This window comes from Mesocricetus auratus, unplaced genomic scaffold, assembly GCF_017639785.1.
Source record: "Mesocricetus auratus isolate SY011 unplaced genomic scaffold, BCM_Maur_2.0 Super-Scaffold_100013, whole genome shotgun sequence".
Taxonomy (NCBI): domain Eukaryota; kingdom Metazoa; phylum Chordata; class Mammalia; order Rodentia; family Cricetidae; genus Mesocricetus; species Mesocricetus auratus.
The window spans coordinates 82,606,898-82,629,142 of NW_024429196.1; the positions used below are offsets into that span (position 1 = coordinate 82,606,898).

At 42.5% G+C, this 22,245-nt stretch overlaps 1 protein-coding gene across 1 annotated transcript; it reads right to left on the bottom strand.

Annotated features, from left to right (window-relative positions):
* Positions 1-1,116: 1,116 nt before the first annotated feature.
* Positions 1,117-18,507, bottom strand: Znf367 (zinc finger protein 367). The gene is made up of 5 exons (XM_005078440.4): positions 17,961-18,507; positions 11,033-11,183; positions 7,603-7,722; positions 5,998-6,136; positions 1,117-3,623 (listed from the first exon to the last, which is right to left on the bottom strand). Exons 1-5 carry the CDS (start codon positions 18,348-18,350, stop codon positions 3,401-3,403), a joined length of 1,023 nt encoding a protein of 340 aa, XP_005078497.1. The 5' UTR covers positions 18,351-18,507; the 3' UTR covers positions 1,117-3,400.
* Positions 18,508-22,245: the final 3,738 nt, after the last annotated feature.

Consider the following 22,245-nt stretch of genomic DNA (forward strand, 5'->3'; position numbering starts at 1 on the left):
AAAAGGGGGGAGGGCAAAAGGACTGGCATAGCCCAAACGGCTGTATTTTATAGGGAAAAGCAGCTGGGGGAAGGGCAGCCCAGCCCCTGGGTAGAATTCAGGGCAGGGAGTAGGTTATATCAGCCAGGAGGACCCTGTAACAGGTAGGGCCTGAGGGATGCTGGCAGAACCTGGTGGCCAGTCTTCTTTGATCTGTTAATAGGTACCTCAGTCGGCCATTGGTCCCAGGTTTGAGACCTAAAATTAGTTCATGTGTGTGTACACATATATGTTTACAGATGCACTCGCTCATCCCAGCACCTGTGGAGGCTAGAGGTTGACAATGGGATTTTTGTTTGTTTTTAGAGACCGGGTTTCTCTGTATAGCCATGGATATCCTGGAAAACCATCTGTAGACCAGGCTGGCTAGCCTTGAACCCACAGAGGTTGGCTGGCCTGGGCCTCATGAGTGCTGGGATTAAGGATGTGTACCACCACCTCTGGGCGGCAACACGGGGATCTTTCCTCAATCCCTCCTTCCCCTACTTTGACTGAACCTGGAGCTTGCCATTTCAAGTAGATTGGCCAATAAGCCAGAGAACACGTGATTCACTTCTGTTCCCTCGTTCCGGGGTTAGAGGCCTGCACCACCCTACCCAGCTTTTATGCTGGGGCTCAAAATTCAGTCATGCTTATACAGTATGCACTTGGCCCACCAGGCCATCTCCTCAGCCCCAGCATAATTTTAGTCATAATGAATGAGGTGAGGAAATTAACGTCCACAATCCAGGTCAGTGTCGACAGGGTAAGCCTTCAATTCCAGCACTCAGGAGGCAGAGACAAGCAGATCTAAACAGTGAGTTCCAGGTCAGCCAGGGCTACAAAGTGATACCCTGTCTAAAATCATAATTTTAAAGAAACAGTAATTTACACTATGTTTAATAGGATGCTTGCCTAGTTTTTTTTAAGGTTCTGAATTCAGTCCCACAACCTTAAAAAAACTGAGATAGGTAAGATAAAGAAAGTCAGGTTGTGGGTTGTTACTACTTTCTGGGGTTTTGTTGTTATATCAATTATTTTATTTTTGATAAAGAAACAAATTATAAAAACTGTAAGAATGACCCATGTACTTCAAGCTTTAAATTAAAATAAAATTTTATTCAAAGCATCTTTTAAAATTACAGCATGTTTATTAATATGCTGTTAACTCTGCCGAACTACAACTTAGCCATATGAAGCATAAAACACTTCAAAAATCTGAATGTAACCACATTTTTAAAACAAAAAGCAGTCATAACACACCTCAAATTTTAGATGCCAATGTATTTTGTCCAAGTACATAGCTTATATATAAAAAAAAAAAGAACCCTTTAAAACATGGCCAATGGTAAGCAGTTGGAATAATTTCTTAAACTTTCCAATCATACAAATAAAAGTACTTGGGAACATAACTGTAATGGTTGGCAAAAGTCATCTGGAGAATCCAAGCCCTTACTTTTTGAAGACCCTTTATCATTTGTGAATTGCTAATTGCATTTTTCAAATTGTACTGCTGTCCATAAGGTGAGTTGATCAGATTTTGAACTTCCCAGTACTGATGAGTGTTGCACTTCAATCCATACACTCCCATTCATCTCAGGAAAAAGTCTAGAGAAAATGTTGAACCCTAAACCAAGAAAATTCAGATGCTATGGTCTCTTACCATACTTATAAGTGCTCCAAGTTAAAAATTCTACATACCAGGCTACAAATAAAATTCTTAGACCATTACAAATATAAATTCTGTTATTACAAAAAGCCCCTAAAGATCTGTAATTAACTGTACAGAGGAATTTCATTTTTAAAGTATGTCCTCGTCATACACATTATTTTAACTACCACTTCAGTTTCACACTAGCGCTTCAAGACATTTCCCTACCTCCCCTCTCCAAGGCCACACAATTTAACTATCTGTGTACTACACCACAGAGATTTTTGATAACAAAGCCTACATTCTCAATAATGTGTAATCTAAACTTGTAGGGTGCTATCTCAACTCAAAGAAAAAAAGGCACTGAGGAGCCCATCTTCCTCCTGTTACTTTGAAGTCTCCATTAAGGAGCCTAAATCACCATGTTCTGCATACAATTTCATCCACCTTTCAACAAAAGCTCAAGTGAGATTCCTGACTCCATAAAAGAGGCGCATGCTCGGCCCTGGGACTCTGTCCATGCCTAAGTACACTAAGTGTGTTCAGTAACTTCATCTATTTGAGAAAATGGTTTTGAACCACCAGACAACACACTTGCTGTTAAAATTATCTCAGAAGCCTGCATACTTGAGCAGCTAATATTTACTCAAGTGTTTAACTGATAGCTAAATTTAGTGAACACAAAATAGCTTGGCACGTTATTCTGAAGTGAAGCAGAAAGGTGACAATATGCACTGAAAATATAAATATGGAGGCTTCCATCCACTAATAATGCTAAACAAGCAGTACAATTAGAATTTAGTGTTACTATCAAAAGACCTAAAACATTTCACTACAAACAACCCTGCAGATGTCCTTTTTATTAATATAAACACAAGTGCCAATCTCATTACAGGGCCCAAAAAGGAGCTCACTGGTGTACACACACACACACACACATGTGCACCAGTTGCCGGGCTACCTAGACTTTGCAAGATTAATCACTCAGGTCCAGCAGCTGAGCAATGTGCAAAAGTCCCCAGTCAACAGGCTGGGTGACGAGCGCTTTCTAAGCGTCATCATTACAGTGAGTTAAAAAGCCCAGAAAAATGGGGTACCATTCATTTTACACCAATTTAAAAAACTCAACTACTACCCCTTACCAAAATCCTCAAATACCTATTTTCTTCCAAGTCTATAACTTATAGCATTTTTCCAAATAGTTGGCCTCCCATTCCTTTAGCCTTATTGGGCATGCTATTTTGCAATTTAAAAATATGTATCTTATACATATGTCTCACACTGCCCTGCTTCAGTGTTTACAGTACTGTCACACATACTAACATACACTGTTTAAAATGATCTTATAAATAATCTATTTCAACCTTCTTTGGCTATTTGTACCAATCTGTTTTGTCATACAAATGTCTTATTCACAAAGTGCTTCCTGTGAGAACTGCTTCCAATGAATGCATTAAACTTGCAAAACCTAGCTTCCCACAACATGTAGCTTCTACCCTGTAACTGCAGTCCATATTTACAAAATATTTTAAACTTTACATCAAATCTATTTCTGTATAAAAAAAAAGTGCAATTCTCTCTCACCCCATGTCTGAGGCAACAACATTCTTCATGAGTTTCTACAGAATAGCAGCCTATGATAAGCAAATAAGGTGCTTAGCTTATGCCCAAGGATCTACTTTGTAAGTATGCTGGGCAGTACTTTTGTACAGTGAAGAGTCAGTGTTGGGGCTACTGGCGGAGTGGCGCCCCTGTCAGGTTGGCAAGCTCTATGAGCGCCAGGGCCCCATGCAGCCGCTCTCGCTGCTCCTGCAGTCGGCGCTGGGCGCCACTCTTCTCATCATCCTCTTCATCAGACTGGAGGTACTCCAGCGGATCTTGCTGCTCCTGATCAGCCTTCTGAACTAGCTTGCCTTTCAGGGTGGGGGTGCGTTGCTCTCTCATCTCCCAGTACCTGTACAAAAGGCAGACAGGTTATTTATATGGTAGATATCAGGTTGTCAGATATTTTCTTAGTGGGGCTGGAGAGGTGGGTCAGCAGTTAGGAGCACTGGTTCCTCCCCCAGAAGATCTGGGTTAGGTTCTCAACATCCATGTGGCAGTACACCACTGTCCCTATCTCCAGTTGATGGCTCATCTAAGGGTGTATATATAGGAGAGATGATTATCAGTCTGTTAATACTTCCTTTTCTTCAGCCCAACAGGTGGAACTCGCTGTTTTGATTAATTTATTATGGTTAATTCATAAACTCTTAAATATCATTTCAGATTCTGCTCATGCTGTTGGAGTATTTCCAGCAATAGACTCAGCTGGTGCACACTCTAACCTCCCTGGTTTTATTGCAAAAGGAAATAAGCGAGCTGATGCATTAATCTGTCCTAGTTCTACTTCTACAGACGCAGATGGATCCAATGAAACATGCATTCCTCTTTGGCTCCTCCGGCCCCAGGCCATCAAGGATGATGGTGGAGGGTGAGCAGACAATGGAACTCATTAGAAAAATAGGAAAGTTCCAGTTAAAGGTCAAAAGGAGGTATCAGCCATATCATCAGAAGTCAAGTCTGCAGAGCGAGTTCCAGGACAGGCTCCAAAACAATAGAGAGAAACCCTGTCTTGAAAAACAAAACAAAACAAAAAGGCAGGAACCTACCTATCTGATCTTCTAGGTCAGTTGTAGAACATTTGCCTAACATGTGCAAGGCCCTGGATATCAAGAGTCCCAGAGCCACAGGGAGAAAAAAAAAAACTATTTATTTAACAAAACAATGGTTTTTGTTTGAGACAGGGTTTCTCAGTGTAGACCAGGCTGGCCTCTAACTTCAGAGACCTGCCTGTCTCTGCCTCCCAGGTGCTGGGATTAAAGGCGTGTCCTACCATTGCTCAGCTTTTTTGGGGGGGAGGGGTGCAACAATGATAATTTTTGGCAGGATTAAACATTAATTAAACATATAAAATATGACCAATAGCTGGTGGTGACACACGACTTTAATCCCAGCACTTGTGAGGCAGAAGTAGTTCAAGGGCAGCCTGGTCTACAGATCGAGTTCCAGGACAGGCTGCAAAGCTACAGAGAAACCTGTCTTGAAAAACCAAAAAAGAAACCCTGTTTCAAAAAAACTTTAAAAAAGAAATATGATTAGGAAAATAATGTCAATAATACAGTTTACCCAAAAATTTAACACTACTTTTAACTCTAGCCTGGTCTTATTGTAGCCACCCAATTAACTCTCAAGAGAAAATGTAAATGTCCACTCTGTGTCTAAAGTGCATATTTAAACATATTTAAATGATAGTGCCACCAGATACAAGTGTCAATATGAGGCCCTATATACTAATGCTCAAACTTTATTTATAATAGCTAAAAGCAACCCTATCATCTATCAAAAGGTGACTAAGCAGTCTAATGTAGAGCTAGACAATAAATTACTATCCAGAAAAATAAAAGGAATGGGCAGATATACTCAATATGGATGAGTGAAAGCAGTCATTTGATGACATTTCTCTAAAGTTCTCAGAGTATACAGTCCCAGAAGATCAGTGCTATCTAGGGAAGAGTACAACTATGTCATTTCAGGAATCTATGTCCTCACATTAGGAATATTGGCAGTATAAAAGAAACATTAAAATAACCATTAGTTCAGTACAGGTTGAGGATGAGAATGACAACAGGTCACTGGGGCCCTGAATACTATAGAAAAGGGCTGGGCTCCATACTCAGGATGATACTAGCCTCTTAAAAAGAAGCATTCGTGAAGTGAGTCCTAGTCTGTTTGTTCCAAAAGTTCCTTGGTAAGTCAGGTAAGCTTTTCCTGAAATGGTTAGTCTGAGTGAGAAATGAAGATGAGGCGAATGGCTAAAGGAAGAAGTGAGCCCTCCAGTTAAGAGCGAGGCCCCCAGCAGTGGCATGGCTAAGGGGAAGTAGAGCTGTAGCAGCACAGTAACAGACCCAGCAGCACTGCAGAGAATCAGCAGTGATGTCTACAACAGACAAGTCTTTAAGTCAAATAGCCTCAAAGGAAGATTTTTATTCTGACCTCCTTGTTGCCAAGACTTGTAAACTCATGCGTGTTCCAACAATATTTTTCAACAATGAAGCAAAGAAAATGAAATACTCTGTGATTGAGTCATATAAACTATTATATTTCTATCACACACAGATCCCAACTACTCTTAACAACTCTATAGGAAATTAAGGGTTATTATTCTGAACTATTTTATAAAATATGTATAAAATTTATTTAAAATGAGAAAATTCTCAAAATGTAACATAAACCCATAAACCAAGCCCCAAAGGCATCTTTCTGGGAGACAACACAGCAGGCCTTACTTTGCCAGCCACTCGGCAGCAGCCTTGTTGTCTGCAGACTGATGTTTGCTGAGTGCGTCCGTCGGCTCTTCTCTCTTCAGCCTGGCATAGGGGTGCTTTGGACAGTGGCGGTTTGCATGGGTGAATCTGCTTAGGCAGCCTTTAAAACACAGAAGAAATGCTCACTAGAATCTGGACATTCAGACATACAAACAAGTCCAGCTTCAATGTATTTAATAAAGTAAATGAAGGCAGAGAGATGCATCATTCTATAGCCAAACAAGCTTCTATAGTCAGATCCATGGGATCCAGTGCCTTCTTATGACCTCTGCAGGCACCAAGAACACATAAGACACACACACACACACACACACACGCACACGCACGCACACACACACACACGCACGCAGGTAAACACATGCTCATAAAATAAAATACATTTTAAAAAAATAAAAGTTTTCTATCAAGTCAGGCATAGTGTTGTTGCACCTTTGATTCTAGCATTCAGGAGGCAGGCAGATTTCTTTGGGTATGAAGCTAGCCTGGTCTATATTTGAAATTCAAGGCCATGGAATGCTACCCAGAGAGAAACAAAAAAGTTTCCTCTCATATGTGGAAACTAAAAAACGAATAGCCTATAAACATTTATAAGATTAAGATTTAGAAAAATAGCCAGGCATTAGTGGCACACGTCTTTAATCCCAGCACTTGGGAGACAGAGGCAGGCGGATCTCTATGAGTTCGAGGCCAGCCTGGTCTACAGAGCGAGTTCCAGGACAGCATCCAAGCAATACAGAGAAACCCTGTCTCGGAAAAAAAAAAAAAAAAAAAAGAACTATACTGAAATATAACTGGAAATTATACTTTTTTGGACACTGGGATTTAAAAAATAACACTTGAAGGGCCAGTAAGATGGCTCAGTGGGTAAAGGCACTTGCAACCAACCCTGATAACCTAAGTTTGACTTCCTAGAATCCAAGTGGTTCCCTGACCACACACTAAAAATACATCACTTTAAAAAAAGATACACAATGGAGCCGGAGAGATGGCTCAGCTGTTAAGAGTACTGGTTACTCTTCCAAAAGTCCCAAGTTCAATTCCCAGCAACCACGTGGTAGCTCACAACCATCTATAATGTGGTCTGATGCCCTCTTCTGGCATGCAGCATACATGCAGATTAGAGCACTTATACTCAAAATGCATACTTAAATAAAAACTTTTTAAAAAAGGAAAAGATATACTATCAAAAAAGATACACTTACACCGGGCGGTGGTGGCGCACGCCTTTAATCCCAGCACTCGGGAGGCAGAGGCAGGCGGATCTCTGTGAGTTCGAGGCTGGGCTGGACTGACAGCCTCCAAAACAATACAGAGAAACCCTGCCTCGAAAAACAAAGAAACAAAACAAAAACAAAAAACAAAACAAAACAAAAAAGATACACTTACTCCAATTAACAGAGTATCTCTCTGGCATAAGAAAAGACGTGGACTTTTTCCATAGGAGGCTTATGATGTTTTCAAAAATTCTCTCTTCTCAAAAAAAAATCAAGTAAAACTACCAACTGATTACTAAAAATCTAAGTAAAACTAAATATAACTACTGAAATATCACTTATAACACCATACCATTTTCTGAACAGACGAAAGGCTTCTCTCCGGTGTGAAGACGTTGATGTGTTTTGAGCTGTCCACTCTGAACAAAGGCTTTTCCACAATCTGGATAGTCACACAGATATGGTCTCTCACCTAAGAAGATAGACATCATATTAGACCTAAGATAGCAGGCAGGAAGAAGGAAAATCCTCTTTATATGGGTCAGAACTCCAGTGAGCAATGACACACACACATCACAGTGCACACAGACAACAGAGCAGCTCTCCTCTACAAAGCACACTGCTTCCTCTAGGCCTTGAATATTTAGAAACCCAGGTTCTAGTCCTCAACATTAGCATCTTCAGCTTATGTACACTTTTGTTCTCAACACTGACTATGAGCTCTTCCCTATTATAAACTATCTCCTACTCCTGCTTCCTGTGGCTTCTCCTGTCTCACTCAACCAGAGGGGATGCTCTAATAGCCTGCTAATTGGCCTCTAGCCTCTTTCATACACTGTGCTTCAAGCTGCAGGCACCAACACACAACATTGCTTTTCTATCTGTAGTACCATTAATTCCTCAAACCATCCCAAGTCCTGCTGAGCTCCTGAAAGTTGCCTGCTGATTTTTAAGTGGTTCCTAATATCTTCTCTGCATGCAATGTCACCAAATCATTAGCTAGTTGGAGAAGGGTCATTATTTTCCTCCAGAAGAGACATTCCAGTCAGGAGGCAACGCGTTTTTATGTGATTCTTATCCTTAAAAATACTGGTGATGTTAGCACGTGCCTTTAATCCCAGCACTCGGGAGGCAGAGGCAGGCAGAACTCTTGAGTTTGAGGCCAGTCTGGTCTATAGAGCAAGTTCCAGGACAGCCAAGGGTACACAGAGAAACCCTATCTCAAACAAACAAACAAACCACACTGTCTTCCCTGCCCATTCAAATTCTCAAGTCACATCGGCTTTCAGCTATACTTTGCATCCCCTCATGAAGTGTTTTATGGTGCTTATTTACCACAGGAGTCTCTTTCAGAAATCATTTAAATTTCTACATACAATGGAGTGCTAAGCTAGATAAGGTGCTCAAAAATGTCAATCATAATTATTGTATAATTTATTGCAAATGACATTAACTCAATGACTCAAAAACAGTGACACATCCCTTAATATAACATTATTAATAAATACACTTACAGTCATGATAGTTGCACATAACTTAAGAAATACTGAGCTACAGGGACATTGGTTTTCACAATGGATAGTTAGACAGTTGGACATTTCACAATGTCCATTTGGACAGTGCACGGCTTTCCACAGTCTGTGCTATCAGAACTTAACTGTTTCTTGGGGAACTTGAGTTCAGCATTTGCTCTTTTGTGTCCCCGTAGCAAACCAAGGTACAGAAGTATCTGGGGACATACAGCAAAGTAGCAGCAGTTAGAACAGGAGCATGGGACTTTGTTCATTAGGACCCATGATCTTTTTTTTGCTTTTATTTTATTTTTGTTTTGTTTTTACAACCCAAAGTTTCCTCTCCCTCTTCTCCTCCCAGTTCCTCCCCCGACCCCACCTTCCCCCACATCCACTTCTCCTCCTCTGTTTCTCTTCAGACAAAGGCAGGCCTCCCATGGATATCAGTCAGCCATGGTATATCAAGTTGCAGTGAGATTAGATACCTCCTTTTGTATTAAGCCTGGATGAGGCAATTCAGTAGAATTGGTCCCAGAAGCAGGCAACAGAGTCAGAGACAGCCCCTGCTCTCATGGGGCCCATGATTTTAACTGACTCTTTCCTACACTGGCAACAAGAGCACTGCAGTCTAATATATATATATATTATCTGGGGAGGATTCAGGCTAGTAAGATTGAAAAGACGTTAAAAATTCTCAAAATTGTATTATTTCATGAAGCAATAGTTTTACTGATTAAAGGCAAAGCCTCTAGCAATCTTAGCTTATAGTGATTCAAAAGTAAAACCATTCTAAGGATTTAACTAAAAAATTGGCTCTATTAAACTGAGGGCTAAAAGTCCAGGTTCAAGCTGGGCAGTAGTGGTGCATGCCTTTAGTCCCAGCACTTGGGAGGCAGAGGCAGGCAGAATTCTGTGAGTTCAAAGACAGCCAGAGCTACACAGAAATCCTGTCTCACAAAAACCAAACAGCTCCAGTTCTAGATGAGCGTTGTTCAGCTGAAACACACTGTGAAGGCTGGAGCATCGGCTCAGCAATTAGAGAGCACTCACTGCACTTCCACAGTAGCCAGGTTCAATTCCCAGCACTCATACGGTGGCTCACAACTACCCTAACTCAAGTTTCAGGTGATTGCCTTCTGCTGACCTCCTAGGGTACCAGGGACACGCATTGTGCACATACATACATGCAGGCAAAATATATATACACATAATAAAATAAAATCTTAAAACAACAAAAAGATAAACACACTGTGAAGCTGGAGTAAGAGCACTGGTTGCTTTTCCAGAGAACCCAGGTTCAATTTCCAGCACCCACATGGCAGCTCACAACTGTAACTCCAGTTCTGGGGTATCTAACTCCCTCACATAGAACACACGTGTTAACAAAGCACCAATGCATATAAAATAAATCATTAAAAATTTTTCTAAAAAAAAAACACAGTGAACAACTATAAAGCCTTATTTAAAAAAGTAAAAACATGACAGGCATGGTGGTGTATGCCTTTAATCCCAGCACTCAAGAGGCAGAGGCAGGCTGAGTTTGAACCCAGCTTGTTCTACATAGTGAGTTTCAGGATAGCCAGAGGAATATAGTGAAACCTTTCTCAAAAACAAAACAATAATAATAAAGAGAGAAAGAAACAGTTAAATCTAATCTGTGTAAATAAGTCAAATTTATTTAAAAATACTATCATTGTGGTATATACTAAAATTACTGATGAAATTATTTACTCTTTTTTTCATTTTAAGTATATTTCACACTGGCAGTTTAGAGTAGCACATCTCAAGTATTCACAGGCCATGCTAGGAAATGGTTGCTGTGTTGGGCAGCATAGTTTGCAAGCCAGTTGCAATGGGTTTTCATCTACAAACTATGGATTTACTATAAGGTTCCTCTTCCTGGGGTTAACTTTATGGAAAGAACATGGGCCTTTTACTTTCTACATGGTGTTTAAAAATGCAAGGAGATACACACACACACACACACACACACACACACACACACACACACACACACACACTTCTATATATACAAAAAAGAATGACGTATTAAGAACAAATAGAATTCAGGTAGAAATGTAACAATTCAATAATAATGACACAACTGACATATGTTAAGTCTAAAAATCCTAAAACCACCATTCCCCAAAAAGCAATTGAGTAAACAGTACCTAATATGAGGTAATTCATATGAACATTAATTAACCTAAATAACTAATCAAGTCTTCATCGAGTATTACTTCTAGCCATTTCTACAATGTTGTACCTTACCTGTATGAGTCCTTTTGTGAGCCTGGAGTGACTTCTCCCTTGGAAACACCCTGTTGCAGATGTTACAGCGGATCCTACTGGACGAATGCTCTCCTTCATTTATTAAATCCCGGACAGTGTCTGCTCTGGGTCTACCACGTCGGATTCCATCCTGTTAACATTGTTTATAAACTTTAATTTCCTATAATCATTAAAGCAGTTTAAGATACAAACTGAGTAGCATCAGCAAGAATGGTAGAGTAAGTGGCTCCCACAGTACACCTCTGCACAGATAACGAAAACCACTAAAATCAGTGGTCACAGACCCAGTACAGACTACCAGTGACTCATCAAATACTGAGTCAAAAAATACCCTCACAGCACTTACTTGACCACTCTTTACCCAGTAGTAACCTTCAAAAGCTCTGTAGATTCTTAGTGTGCGACCCTTGTCCCCACTTGCAGAGACAGCAGACCAGACTATTCTGAACGAACTGTCTGCTGGGACCTGGATGGGGCACTTGGTGGACTGACACAAGGCAGCTCACCTAATTTGGATATCTCTCAGGACATTCAGAGGCATTATTCACAAACCTTGTAAAACAACCTGCTGTTCTCTGGACCAAAAGATTGGTTTCAGCTAAAGCAAACAGACACAGGAAGAGCCTGGGAGAGAAAATCAGGGAGAAAGTTTCTTTGTAAAGTTAAGACACTGAAAAGCACAGAAAACTGAGCGTAAACCCAGAAAATCCTGAGTCCATTCAGAAACTCTACCTGAGGCTGGTCAAGCTCAACACACAGGAAAATGAAGGCTGTAACAGAGCTGTGAACATTTGGGTAAGCAAAGTGTACCCCTAGTTGAAGATGTAACTCAGGGTCAAGGCAGTTGCCAATGCCAGGGACCTTGAGCCTGATTTCAATCCTCTGCACTAGAAAGGGACATCATAAAAGGAAATGACATGTGAGTAGTTTTAGTAGGCTACTGAAGCTAAGGTAATGTGGATTGAAAATAAATTATTATAAGTTTAAAAGACAAATTAATAATTTCAGGATAATTACCAGAAAGTTAAAAGAAAAAAGAAATAAATTAAATACTAGAGAAAGTCAGTTCAACAGACAAGACATTAATAAAAATTGGGAAACAGATCAAGCAGAATAAACATTAAAATAAAAATTACCGTAAGTCTTTACTCATCAGTAACTACTTTTAAAGTAAGGAGGGCAAAGTCTCCAATTAAAATGCTGGGACAGACAGATTTTAAATGACAACTACAAGCCATCCACAAGATTTAATTTAGCTAACACATGAATGTATTAAAAATGAAAGGACATAAAGAAAAATAATTACAAATACATTCATACCAAATAGACTTCCTAATAAGCATAATTCAAAATGGCATAATTAATAGGAGGAATAGTTCAAATTGATCTGGAGACAAATAGTGTGTAAGGCAAATAAGCAGAGGGAGCAAAAAGAAATGAGGACAGACCCTGACTTAGATTGTAAAACACATCTCAATAATGTATCCTAAACACATTTTCTGGCCACACATGGAAAACTGGAACAAACCTGAGAATTAAGCACTCAAAAGCTGTATAACACAAAAGAGAAAACATTTTGACATCACTGAAAAGATTACAACTCATGAGTCAAGAATTTGAAGGTCTGAAGACATCAGTACAACACAGGACAAGCTCCCAGAGTCTGTAACTTGGTTTACAGACTTGAAAAGGATCGTCCTATGTGAGAAATGGGGCTTTAAGGTCACTGTTCAAAGGATACAGGGATTTAAACAGTGATGAAAAGTTTTGAAAGTTGTACAATGTCATTGAATTGTACACTTCAAAATGTTAATAATTTAATGTCATATGTAATTTTACCTTAATTAAAAAAAAGGTGCAAGTCTTTAATCCCAGGACTTGGGAGGCAGAGGCAAGTGGATCTCTGTGAGTTCAAGGTCAGCCAAAACTACATAAGTTTCCAAAAGAGAAAACAAAACAAACAAACAAAAACTCAAGAAACTATAATGGCACATACCTCTAATCCCTGCACTCAGGAGCTGAGGCAAGATGACCACAGTGAGTCTGAGGCCTGTCTGGGCTACAAAGTGACTCTATCTCAAAACCAACCAACCAACAAAACACCCCAAGACAACTTAAATAACTGATAGCATACCAACATGATCACAGATGTATTACAATGGTCACAAATGTATTACAATAATTTAACATACCAGCAAAAGGAGAAACTGAGTATTGTTCGTGGGAAGTCTGTACTATTGTCTCTAATCTAAAACAGTATGATTTTCTTTAAAAATTCCTTTTCTTTTCCAGGTAAGTTGTCACACACATAGGTTATACATGAAAAAAACTAACAGTGCTACAAGTGTCATGCACAATTACACCCAATATGAAGATGTCATCACTGCTTTCCATGTAGAAACCTACAGGTTTCCAAAGCTTAAATCTTAGCCTTAAATCTAGAATGATAATTGGGCTCTAACCAAATTTCCTCCAGTCAATTTTCACTTTGAAAGAGCTCACACTAGGCATGATGGCACACACTTTTAATTCCAGTACTGTACATCTGTGAGTTTAAGACCAGCCTGGTCTACAGAACTAGTTCCACACAGAGACCTGTCTCAAAAAAAGCCCTGACTCAAAAAAGAAAAGAAACAACCCACTATTATTTTCTTTACTACTAGAGAAAATTAAAACAACACATCCAGTTGTAAGGGGTGCATAAATACAACAGACTTGTCAAGTACAAGTAATATTTCAATAAATGTATTATTTTCATTAAGGAAATAAGATAGGAAATAATCATCTAATAGAGGTCAATGTCAGGTGTCCTCTGCAACAGTATCCCTCACTGAATCTGAAACTCCCCATTTATACTCGGCTGCTGAGCAAGAAGCCCTGGGATTTGTCTGTATTTCTTCATCCATCACTGTGGTTACAGATATGCTCCACCTAGCTTTTCTGTGGATACTAGGGATCTGAACATGGCACTGATGCTTATGTAGCAAGCATTTTGCACACTGAACCATCTCTCCAATCCCAACCATATATATTTAAAAAACCAGTATTACTTGAATAGGCTATTTTAATTTTGGTCTTAAGAAAAATCATGTTTCTAGGCAAGTTTATCAGCAGTCAATTGTGTCTGCAGTCTGAAGGACAAATCTTGTCAAGAATATTTGGTGACTCAAAGAAAAGACAATGCCAAAATGAAATTCTGAATGATTATATCACTAAAAACTTTTACAAGCCAGGCAGTGGTGGCACACACCTTAATCTCAGCACTCGGGAGGCAGAGGCAATCGGATCTTTGTGAGTTTGAGACCAGCCTGGTCTACAAGAGCTAGTTCCAGGACAGCCTCCAAAGCCAGAGAAACCCTGTCTCAAAAAACAAACAAACAAAAAACTTTTGCATACAGACTCTCCCACCCTCTAAGAGGTAGATAAGTAACTCTCAAAGTGTTTATGGTCATATGAAGACCTAAAAAGTCCCTGAATGTTTTAGACATTCTATTGTGTAATATGACACTATAAGCCATAGGATCAAGCCAGTAAGCAGCACTCCTCCAGGCCTCTGCATCAGCTTTTGCCCCCAAATTCCTGGTCTGCCTTCCTTAATTGATGGAGTATGACCTCAGAGTTGTTCCTTCCAAGTTGCTTTTGATCATGGTGTTTTAATCACAGCAATAGAAACCTATGTAAGACAAAGCATAATAGTCCAAAAGGAAAAGAAAAGCAGATCTTGAGAGATGTGTTTGTGCCCTGAAGAGGGTCAGTAATGAATCAGATATATCCTTTCTCACATTTGGGTCTGGATCCAAACTCCTATGATGCTCAGATCTGCTTCCTGACTTCTATCTCCCACCTGGATCTGTCTGCACAATTTCCTAAATCTCCATTGCAATTCATCTGATATATATAAGCTATAAATAAGTTATGCATGCTTACATAAGCTTAATGTTTTTTTTTTTAAACCCTAAAAGTTCATTTATATGAGATACAGGAAGAATATCGTACAGAAAGCAAAAACAAGAGTTCTGGCTAGGTACCAGAAGTTCTACTACCTATCATATGACCTTAATCTTGGGGACACTTTTTCTCATTCCTCAGCAGGCAAGCAAGACTAGATGAGTTTAAAAATTCACAGTGCTCAACAGAGGGCCTGGTAGTTTACTCCTAACATTACAAAGTGCCCACTACATGTCAAATAATAAATAAGAATAGTTTTTTATGAGGATGATTGAAAATCACTATATACAAATCAATTATGTGCAAGACTACATACTCTAGATGTTTGGATATCAAAATGAATACATACTGGACAGACAAGGGCAGGTTGTAAGGAATGAATGGTATCAAAGAAGCAGATCCCTTAGGTCCGACAGCATGCATCACAAATGCAGTCTGAACAGAGAGCACAGGGGCACTGACTGGGGTATATACTACCTGTTCTTTCACCTCACAAAATGCAATTACAGAAGATAATGTTAATAGATAATTATACACCAATAGTGGTAAGTGATCTTGTCATGAGGGACCAAAACAAGCTGTCACGTGACAGATATTCTTTATCCACTCAGGGAGACAGTGTAGGGTAGGGACAAACAAAAGAGCAACAGAAAGCTGACACAGGGTGTGCACAACTCAGATGTTAACACCTCCCCTGGGAGTCATAGCAACAAGCAGAAAATAAGCACTGCTCTCACTCACAGATTGTTAGTGCCTCAGAGGCATAATGAAGGGTGGCTGGAGCACTACTGACACTGGCTACAGACCCATCGGTCCCATCTTCCTGGGAAGTGAGCAGACTCAGGCAAGCATCATCATTCATTCAAACCCTGGGGACGGAGACCATCACTATGAGAAATTCAGAAGCAAAACAGCATAAAGGAGACTAGATTCCCTTTTAAACCAACATGACCAGAGAGCAAGCAAGGTCCCTTTCATATTCCAGCACTTTCTTAAGTTTAGAATTCTAAATAAGTTTCTGGAGCTGCATTTGGATCCCTTCACGAATACAATCTGTTATCAAATCATTTCTAAAAATTACAAATTAATTCTGTTAAAAGGGAAAAAATATAAAAAGCCTTTTCATTTCCATATTACTTCTGGTTATTTTCCTCTAAAAGAGGTAAAGATGCAGAAATAAAACTCAAGCTTATGCACTGTGAGAACACTTACACAGATCTGTGTAAAGATTAAGTAAGATTCAATCCAAAAAGAACATAGTTACGATTTTATTTATTTACAACAGTGGTTCTCAACCCACGGGTAGTGACCCTTTTGAGGGTAAAACAATCCTTTCACAAGGTTGCTTAAGAACATCAGAAAGCACAGATATTCACATTAGGATTCACAGCAGTAGCAAAAATACAGCTATGAAGTAGCAATGGAATAATTTTACGGTAGGGGTCACCACTACATGAGGAACTGCATGAAAAGGTCAAAGATTAGGAGGATTGAGAACCACTGATTTATAACATCATTTTTCTTTGATAATCCAAAAAAACAGATTGAGCTAGAACTAAGATGAAGTCAAGAGGGGAGAGTAGAGATGGCTCAGTGGTTAAGAGCACTTTTCCTGAGGACTCAAGCTACATTTCCAGCACCCACATGATGGCTCATAACCGCCTATGATTCCAGACATGCATGCAACAAAAATATCTATACGCATAAACTAATAAAATTAAAAAGTCAAAAGTACAAAACCTTTCAAGAATATTTGTGTGAGCCTTTGCACTGCTTAACTGTACAACGTATTTTCTAAGAGCTACTAAAACATTAAATTAACACAAAAATTACAAGGATACTTAAAGTACCTAAGATGGCATCTTAGGAGGGACTACCTAAAGCCAGAAACAGCAGTACTACTATCGACATGACATTTCTACTGTTCTTTCAAATATGCACTGAGGTGCAGTTCCAATACCTAAAGTGTGTTCAAGCAGTCTTAATAACTTTACTGCTCTTCAATAATAACGCCACTAGTAAAGACTCTTCTTTCGACAAAACAGTTTCGACATTCTAGCGAATGACTTATAAGGTGACCACACTAGTTTCAATTTATAAACAAAGTATCCCTTTATCCGCTAGTCTATTTGCTCCCTGCATCCGTAGCAAATTAATGTCATTGGGGCACCCAACCCAACAGAACTTAGATACTCATCTTGTATTAGCAACATTTATTCCACACACAAGCTTGTTTACAGGCGCGCCGATGGCTGTAAATTACTAAAGTCGAGCCCCCACAGACACAGTACCGGGTCCATCCTCGCAGTCACCCTGTACCAACACTCAAGCAAGTCACAGAATCTTGATCAGCAGTCCCACTAGCCAGCTATGCAAGCTTCACGAAGATCTCAACAAATCCCCCTAACCCTCAGCTGCTCCGGATGTAAAGTGTGTATTGGGGCATGGTGGTGCTAGCCTTGAATCTCAGCCCTCGGAGAGTAAAGGAGAGTGGAACTCTGAGAGACCGAGGCCAGACCGGTCTACTTGGTGAGTCCCAGCCAGCCAGCCAGCCAGGGCTACAGTGGTACCTTGTCCCCCTAACCCCACGTAGGCTGGAGCCAGATGCTCACATCCTTTCTTCCCAATCTAAGAAGCCCAAAAAAGCTGCGAGATGAGAAACAACAGTGCGGGGCATCTGGACCACGGACACCGCCAACCTCCCCCCCTCATCACCCCGCTCGCTGCACCTGCTTGCCCTCAACCCCGGGGCTAGAGACCGCCGCGCCTGTCACGTGGTCGCCCCGCCGTGCGCCCCCCGGCAAAGGTCCGGTTTTTGGCGCGCGGCAGTGACGTCAGCGTCCTGTCATCCACCGCCCCCGCCGCGCCCAGCTTTTCCTCCCCGGCCCCGCCCCGCTACCGAGCGGCGCCGTTAACGGGCCCCAGGCTGCCCCGCGCCCCGGCCGCCTGCTCCGCTCACCTTGAGATGGCCGCTGTCTGGGCTGCTCGCCTCCTCCTCGTCCTCCCCGCCCGACGCGGCGGCCACCGAGGCGGTGGATGGCGGCGCCCCTCGCAGCGTCGAGAGCTCAGCCGCCGCGGGCAGCCCCGCCGAAACGGCGCCGCCCGCCGCCCCCGGGCTGAGCGTCACGTTATGCGCGTTCTCACCCCAGCGCCACGGGTACACCATGAAGTCGCTGAAGCCCGGGCTGGTGGGGACGAGCGGCGGCGGCTGCTCGGGCTCCCCCACGCCGCTGCACGGAGGCGTTGCCGGCGTGGTCCTGATGACTGACACCAGCACGCGCTTCGGGGAGTCGTGGCAGAAGATGACCGGCGGCGGCTCGGCCATGGGTGCCGGGGCGCCGCGGATCATGCTGGCTCCTCTCTGCAGCCCTCGCGCTCTCGGCTCGAGCTTGGGATTGCTCGCCCGCCGCTGCTACGCCTCGGCGCCTCACAGCCGCCGGCTCATGGCAGGCGGCTCCGGACGATCTGGCTGCGGAGGCGGCGACAACGGCGGCGGCGGCGGCGGCGGCGGCGCTGGCAGGAAAAACGGGACGCGCAGCGCCGAGTCCCCGAGAATAACAACCTGCCGCCGCGGTCCCTGCCCCGGCTTTTCCCGCGTTACATTTCGCGCCTGGGCGGAACCAGTCACCGCGAGGACCCTGCGGCTGGCCACCGCGGAGAGTGACAGGTCGCGCGGGCCAATCGCCGGGTCCAGGCTGGGTTCCGTCCGGAGGGGGCGGAACCAAGTCCGAGCGCGGGTCCTTACTGCCACGTCATTGGCTGCCGCTCTCATACTTTTTTTTTTTTTGTCTTGAGGGCCAACTGCGTTCGAAAGGCTGTGGGAGCGCGCGGCTCCTCCTGACACACCCGTCGGGAGCTCCGCCCCTACCGGATGAGTCCTGAAAAAAAAAAAAAAAAAGGGGGGAGGGAAGGAAGCTGTTGATTATTGGAGAAACTGCGGGGGTGAGGGGGCGTGGCGATCGTTGGTAGGCGGAGCGGGGCATGCTCGGCCCCGCCCCCACCAGCCGAGGTGGGGAGCAGGCGTCTGTGGATTGGGGAAGCTTCAGGCACCGTCGCTGCTGGCCAGGAAGGGCGCCACAGTTCCCTACCCCGCCCGCCCCCGCCCTCTCGTGGCCCGCTGTGACTGTTGGGCTGTAGTTCCCGCGCGGAGACTGTTTAAAGGGCGGTGGCGGTGCCGGGCCCTCCGCCCTCTCCTGAGCTGGGCACCTGCACGGCGTGGTATTTTGTTTTTCAGTTGATTCTCTCCATGGCCCTGGCTGTTGTGGCACTCGCTGTGTATACCAGGCTGGCCTCGAGTTCCCCTGCCCTTGGACTGCTCGGACTGAGGCTTGCGCCACCACGCCTGCCTAAGGGCAGGGTTTTTAATGGACTCCTGTGACCAGCCTGGCTAAGGATGAGTCCTAAAGTTCCCTGACTCCTGGGTGGGGTCTTGCTGCCATGCTCGGGACCGCGGTGCGGTGCACGAGCGACCATGCGCTCATAAATAAGGCGGCTCCGTCCCTCCGCTCCCCTCCTGTCTGTGCAGTCCATCCCTGGGACAGCGGCAAATCGAAAGGCAGCCTCCTCGCTGGAAGGTGCAAGCGTGGCTCCAGCTCACTTGCAATGTTTTCCAGACAGTCTGAGGCTGGTAGCGGCTCAAAGTAAACACTTGATGAGTAAATGAAGTCGTTAAAGGATAGAACTGGTAACCCGGGGCGCATTTGTTGTGCTTTCCATACAGCCTGTTCCTCGTCGCGGTTCAGTCAAGATTTTTATATTGAATGAACAACCAGTGGTCAAGCGAGAGAAGTGGTAGCCCCATCATGAGAGCAAAAATAACACACGTTAATTAAACCTCAATACAGGAAACTGCCCAAGTTAAATCAAAGCAGCCAATAGTGTGTCTTATGTTTTACTAAGTGGAGAAATCACATTTTTGTCTAAACAAAATATATCTGGCAAGATACACAAATCAAATCTGACTTCATAGAGAAAGTAACAGGAACAGAAGTGAAAACATTGTAAGAGGATACACTGGATAATTTGTATCTTTGAAGTGGGAGAAGTGAAAGTATCCTTTCAAAAAAATAAATGGGCAGACAGATGGCTCCAGCTCGGTTAAGAGCACTTGCTCCTCTTCCAGGAGACCTGGGTTCTGTTCCCAGCACCCAATGGTGGCAGCATGTGACCCCTGTCCCAAAGGATCTGGTTTCCTAGGACAACGTATGTACATGATATACATAGGAGGCAAAACACCTATATACACTTAAAAATCTAAATGTATTCTTTCTACCACAGCTTGTATCTACTTTATGTATGTGGGAAAATCCAGTTTGAAATTTTAATTGTCAATCTAGGAACTAAAAGATGTTTTTGTTTCCCTTAATGTAATAAAATTTGTAAAAAAAAATTACAATGGGGGTTTGAGACAGTTTCTCTGTGACTTTGGAAAAAGATTTACAATTTAACAACAGAACCTTAGTATAATTTTTAGTATCTACCTAAAGGGAATTACATCTATCGGATAGTTGATAGAGAAAGGGGAAAAAAGTGAATATGGCTATCAGAAACACTAAAATTAGGGACTGGGCAAGAGCCAACAGGTTAAACAATGGCCAGTAGTCACCACTTAGCATTCACAGCATGCCCACATGCAAGATGAATCTTGAAGCAAGCAGGACACTGACTTAATGCTTCTAAAAATTACCCTTGATCAAGGGTAACTGGGCAAATCCACTGGCTTACAGCCACAAGAGAATGGAAAACATATCAGGAATGAGGGGATTCCCTTAAGTGCGACTCTGGGAGAACTGAGGTCACCTTGAGAGCTGTTTCTGGCTCCACTTTCAGGCCACCAGGGGGCTATATGAAATGTGTGGTTATATTCCTGATGTCTATGTTCCATCCTGGATATAATTAACAAACAGCCTAATGATGTATAATAATTCTGAAGACACACTAAATCCCATCTCAGTCTGGGCAGTGACAACACATCCCTTTAGTCCCAGCACTCAGGAGGCAGAGGCAGGTGGATCTCTTGAGTTCAAGGCCAACCTAAGCTACTCAGTGAGTTCCAGAACAACCAGGGCTACACAGAGAAACCCTGTTTTGAAAAACAAAGACAACAAAAAACCCCACATCTCAGAATACTATTATTTCAGTTAGCTCAGGTGTTCAAAATATAGTCCCTAGGGGCTGGGGGTGTGGCTTAGTGGTACACATAGGCATGTATAAGGCTTTGAGCTCAATCCTCAGCACCACTATGAAAAAAAATCTCCTTGATGAAAGTGTTATGAATACAGTGCAAGGTGGAACCATCAGCAGGTCCCATGGCAGGTGAAAGACAAATACACCATCAGGCAGATCTTATGTGGGAAGGAAGTTTATTGGGAAGGGAGGGAAAAGAAAAAGAGGCAGACAGAGACAGGGAGAGAAAGAGACTTTAGTTTCAGGGGATCTGACATCTTCTTCTGGACTCTGGGACACCAGCATATACACATAAATACATGTGCCTTAGGTTCATTGAGTCCCCAGTCTACAAACACTCCTTATGTTTTTGTTAATTCTGAACAATTTTATATGATCCTTACCAGATTCTTTCATTATGTATGCAGTGTTCTCTCTGCATGTATGCCTTTCTGCCTGAAGAGGGCACCAAATCTCATTATAGATGGTTGTGAGCTGCCAGGTGGTTGCTGGGAATTAAACTCAGGACCTCTGGAAGAGCAGCCATTGCTCTTAATCTTTGAGCCATCTTTCCAGCCCCCCTTACCAGATTCTAATCAAATCTCTAGATTAAAAGAACTATTTTAAAGCAATTTTCTAGTTTTTCAACAAATCGTACCTTCTACTTTGAAACACTACACAGCTCATGTATCAACAGTTCATGCTGGTGATGTTGAGAGGCATCATTTAATAAAGGCTAACCATATACTATCATATCTCTGAGCTGTTTAGTAAATGGGAAAATGGAAATTAAGTACAATGAGGCACAAGATACTTTATAAACTCATAGCTATAGGATCATGACCTTCTGTCTATCTAGACTATGACCTACCTTAGCCAAGAGTCTATAAAGAACAGCAAGCAAGCACTGATTTTATAACCTGGTCCAATACAGTGAAAGAAGCATCCAGCAAGTTGTAGGCTAGGGGTGGAGAGAGAGCTCAGTGGTTAAGAGCACTGACTGCTCTCCATAGGACCCAAGTTCAATTCCAAGCATCACATGGTGCCCTGAACTGTGGGACATTCATCATGGGGCTGGA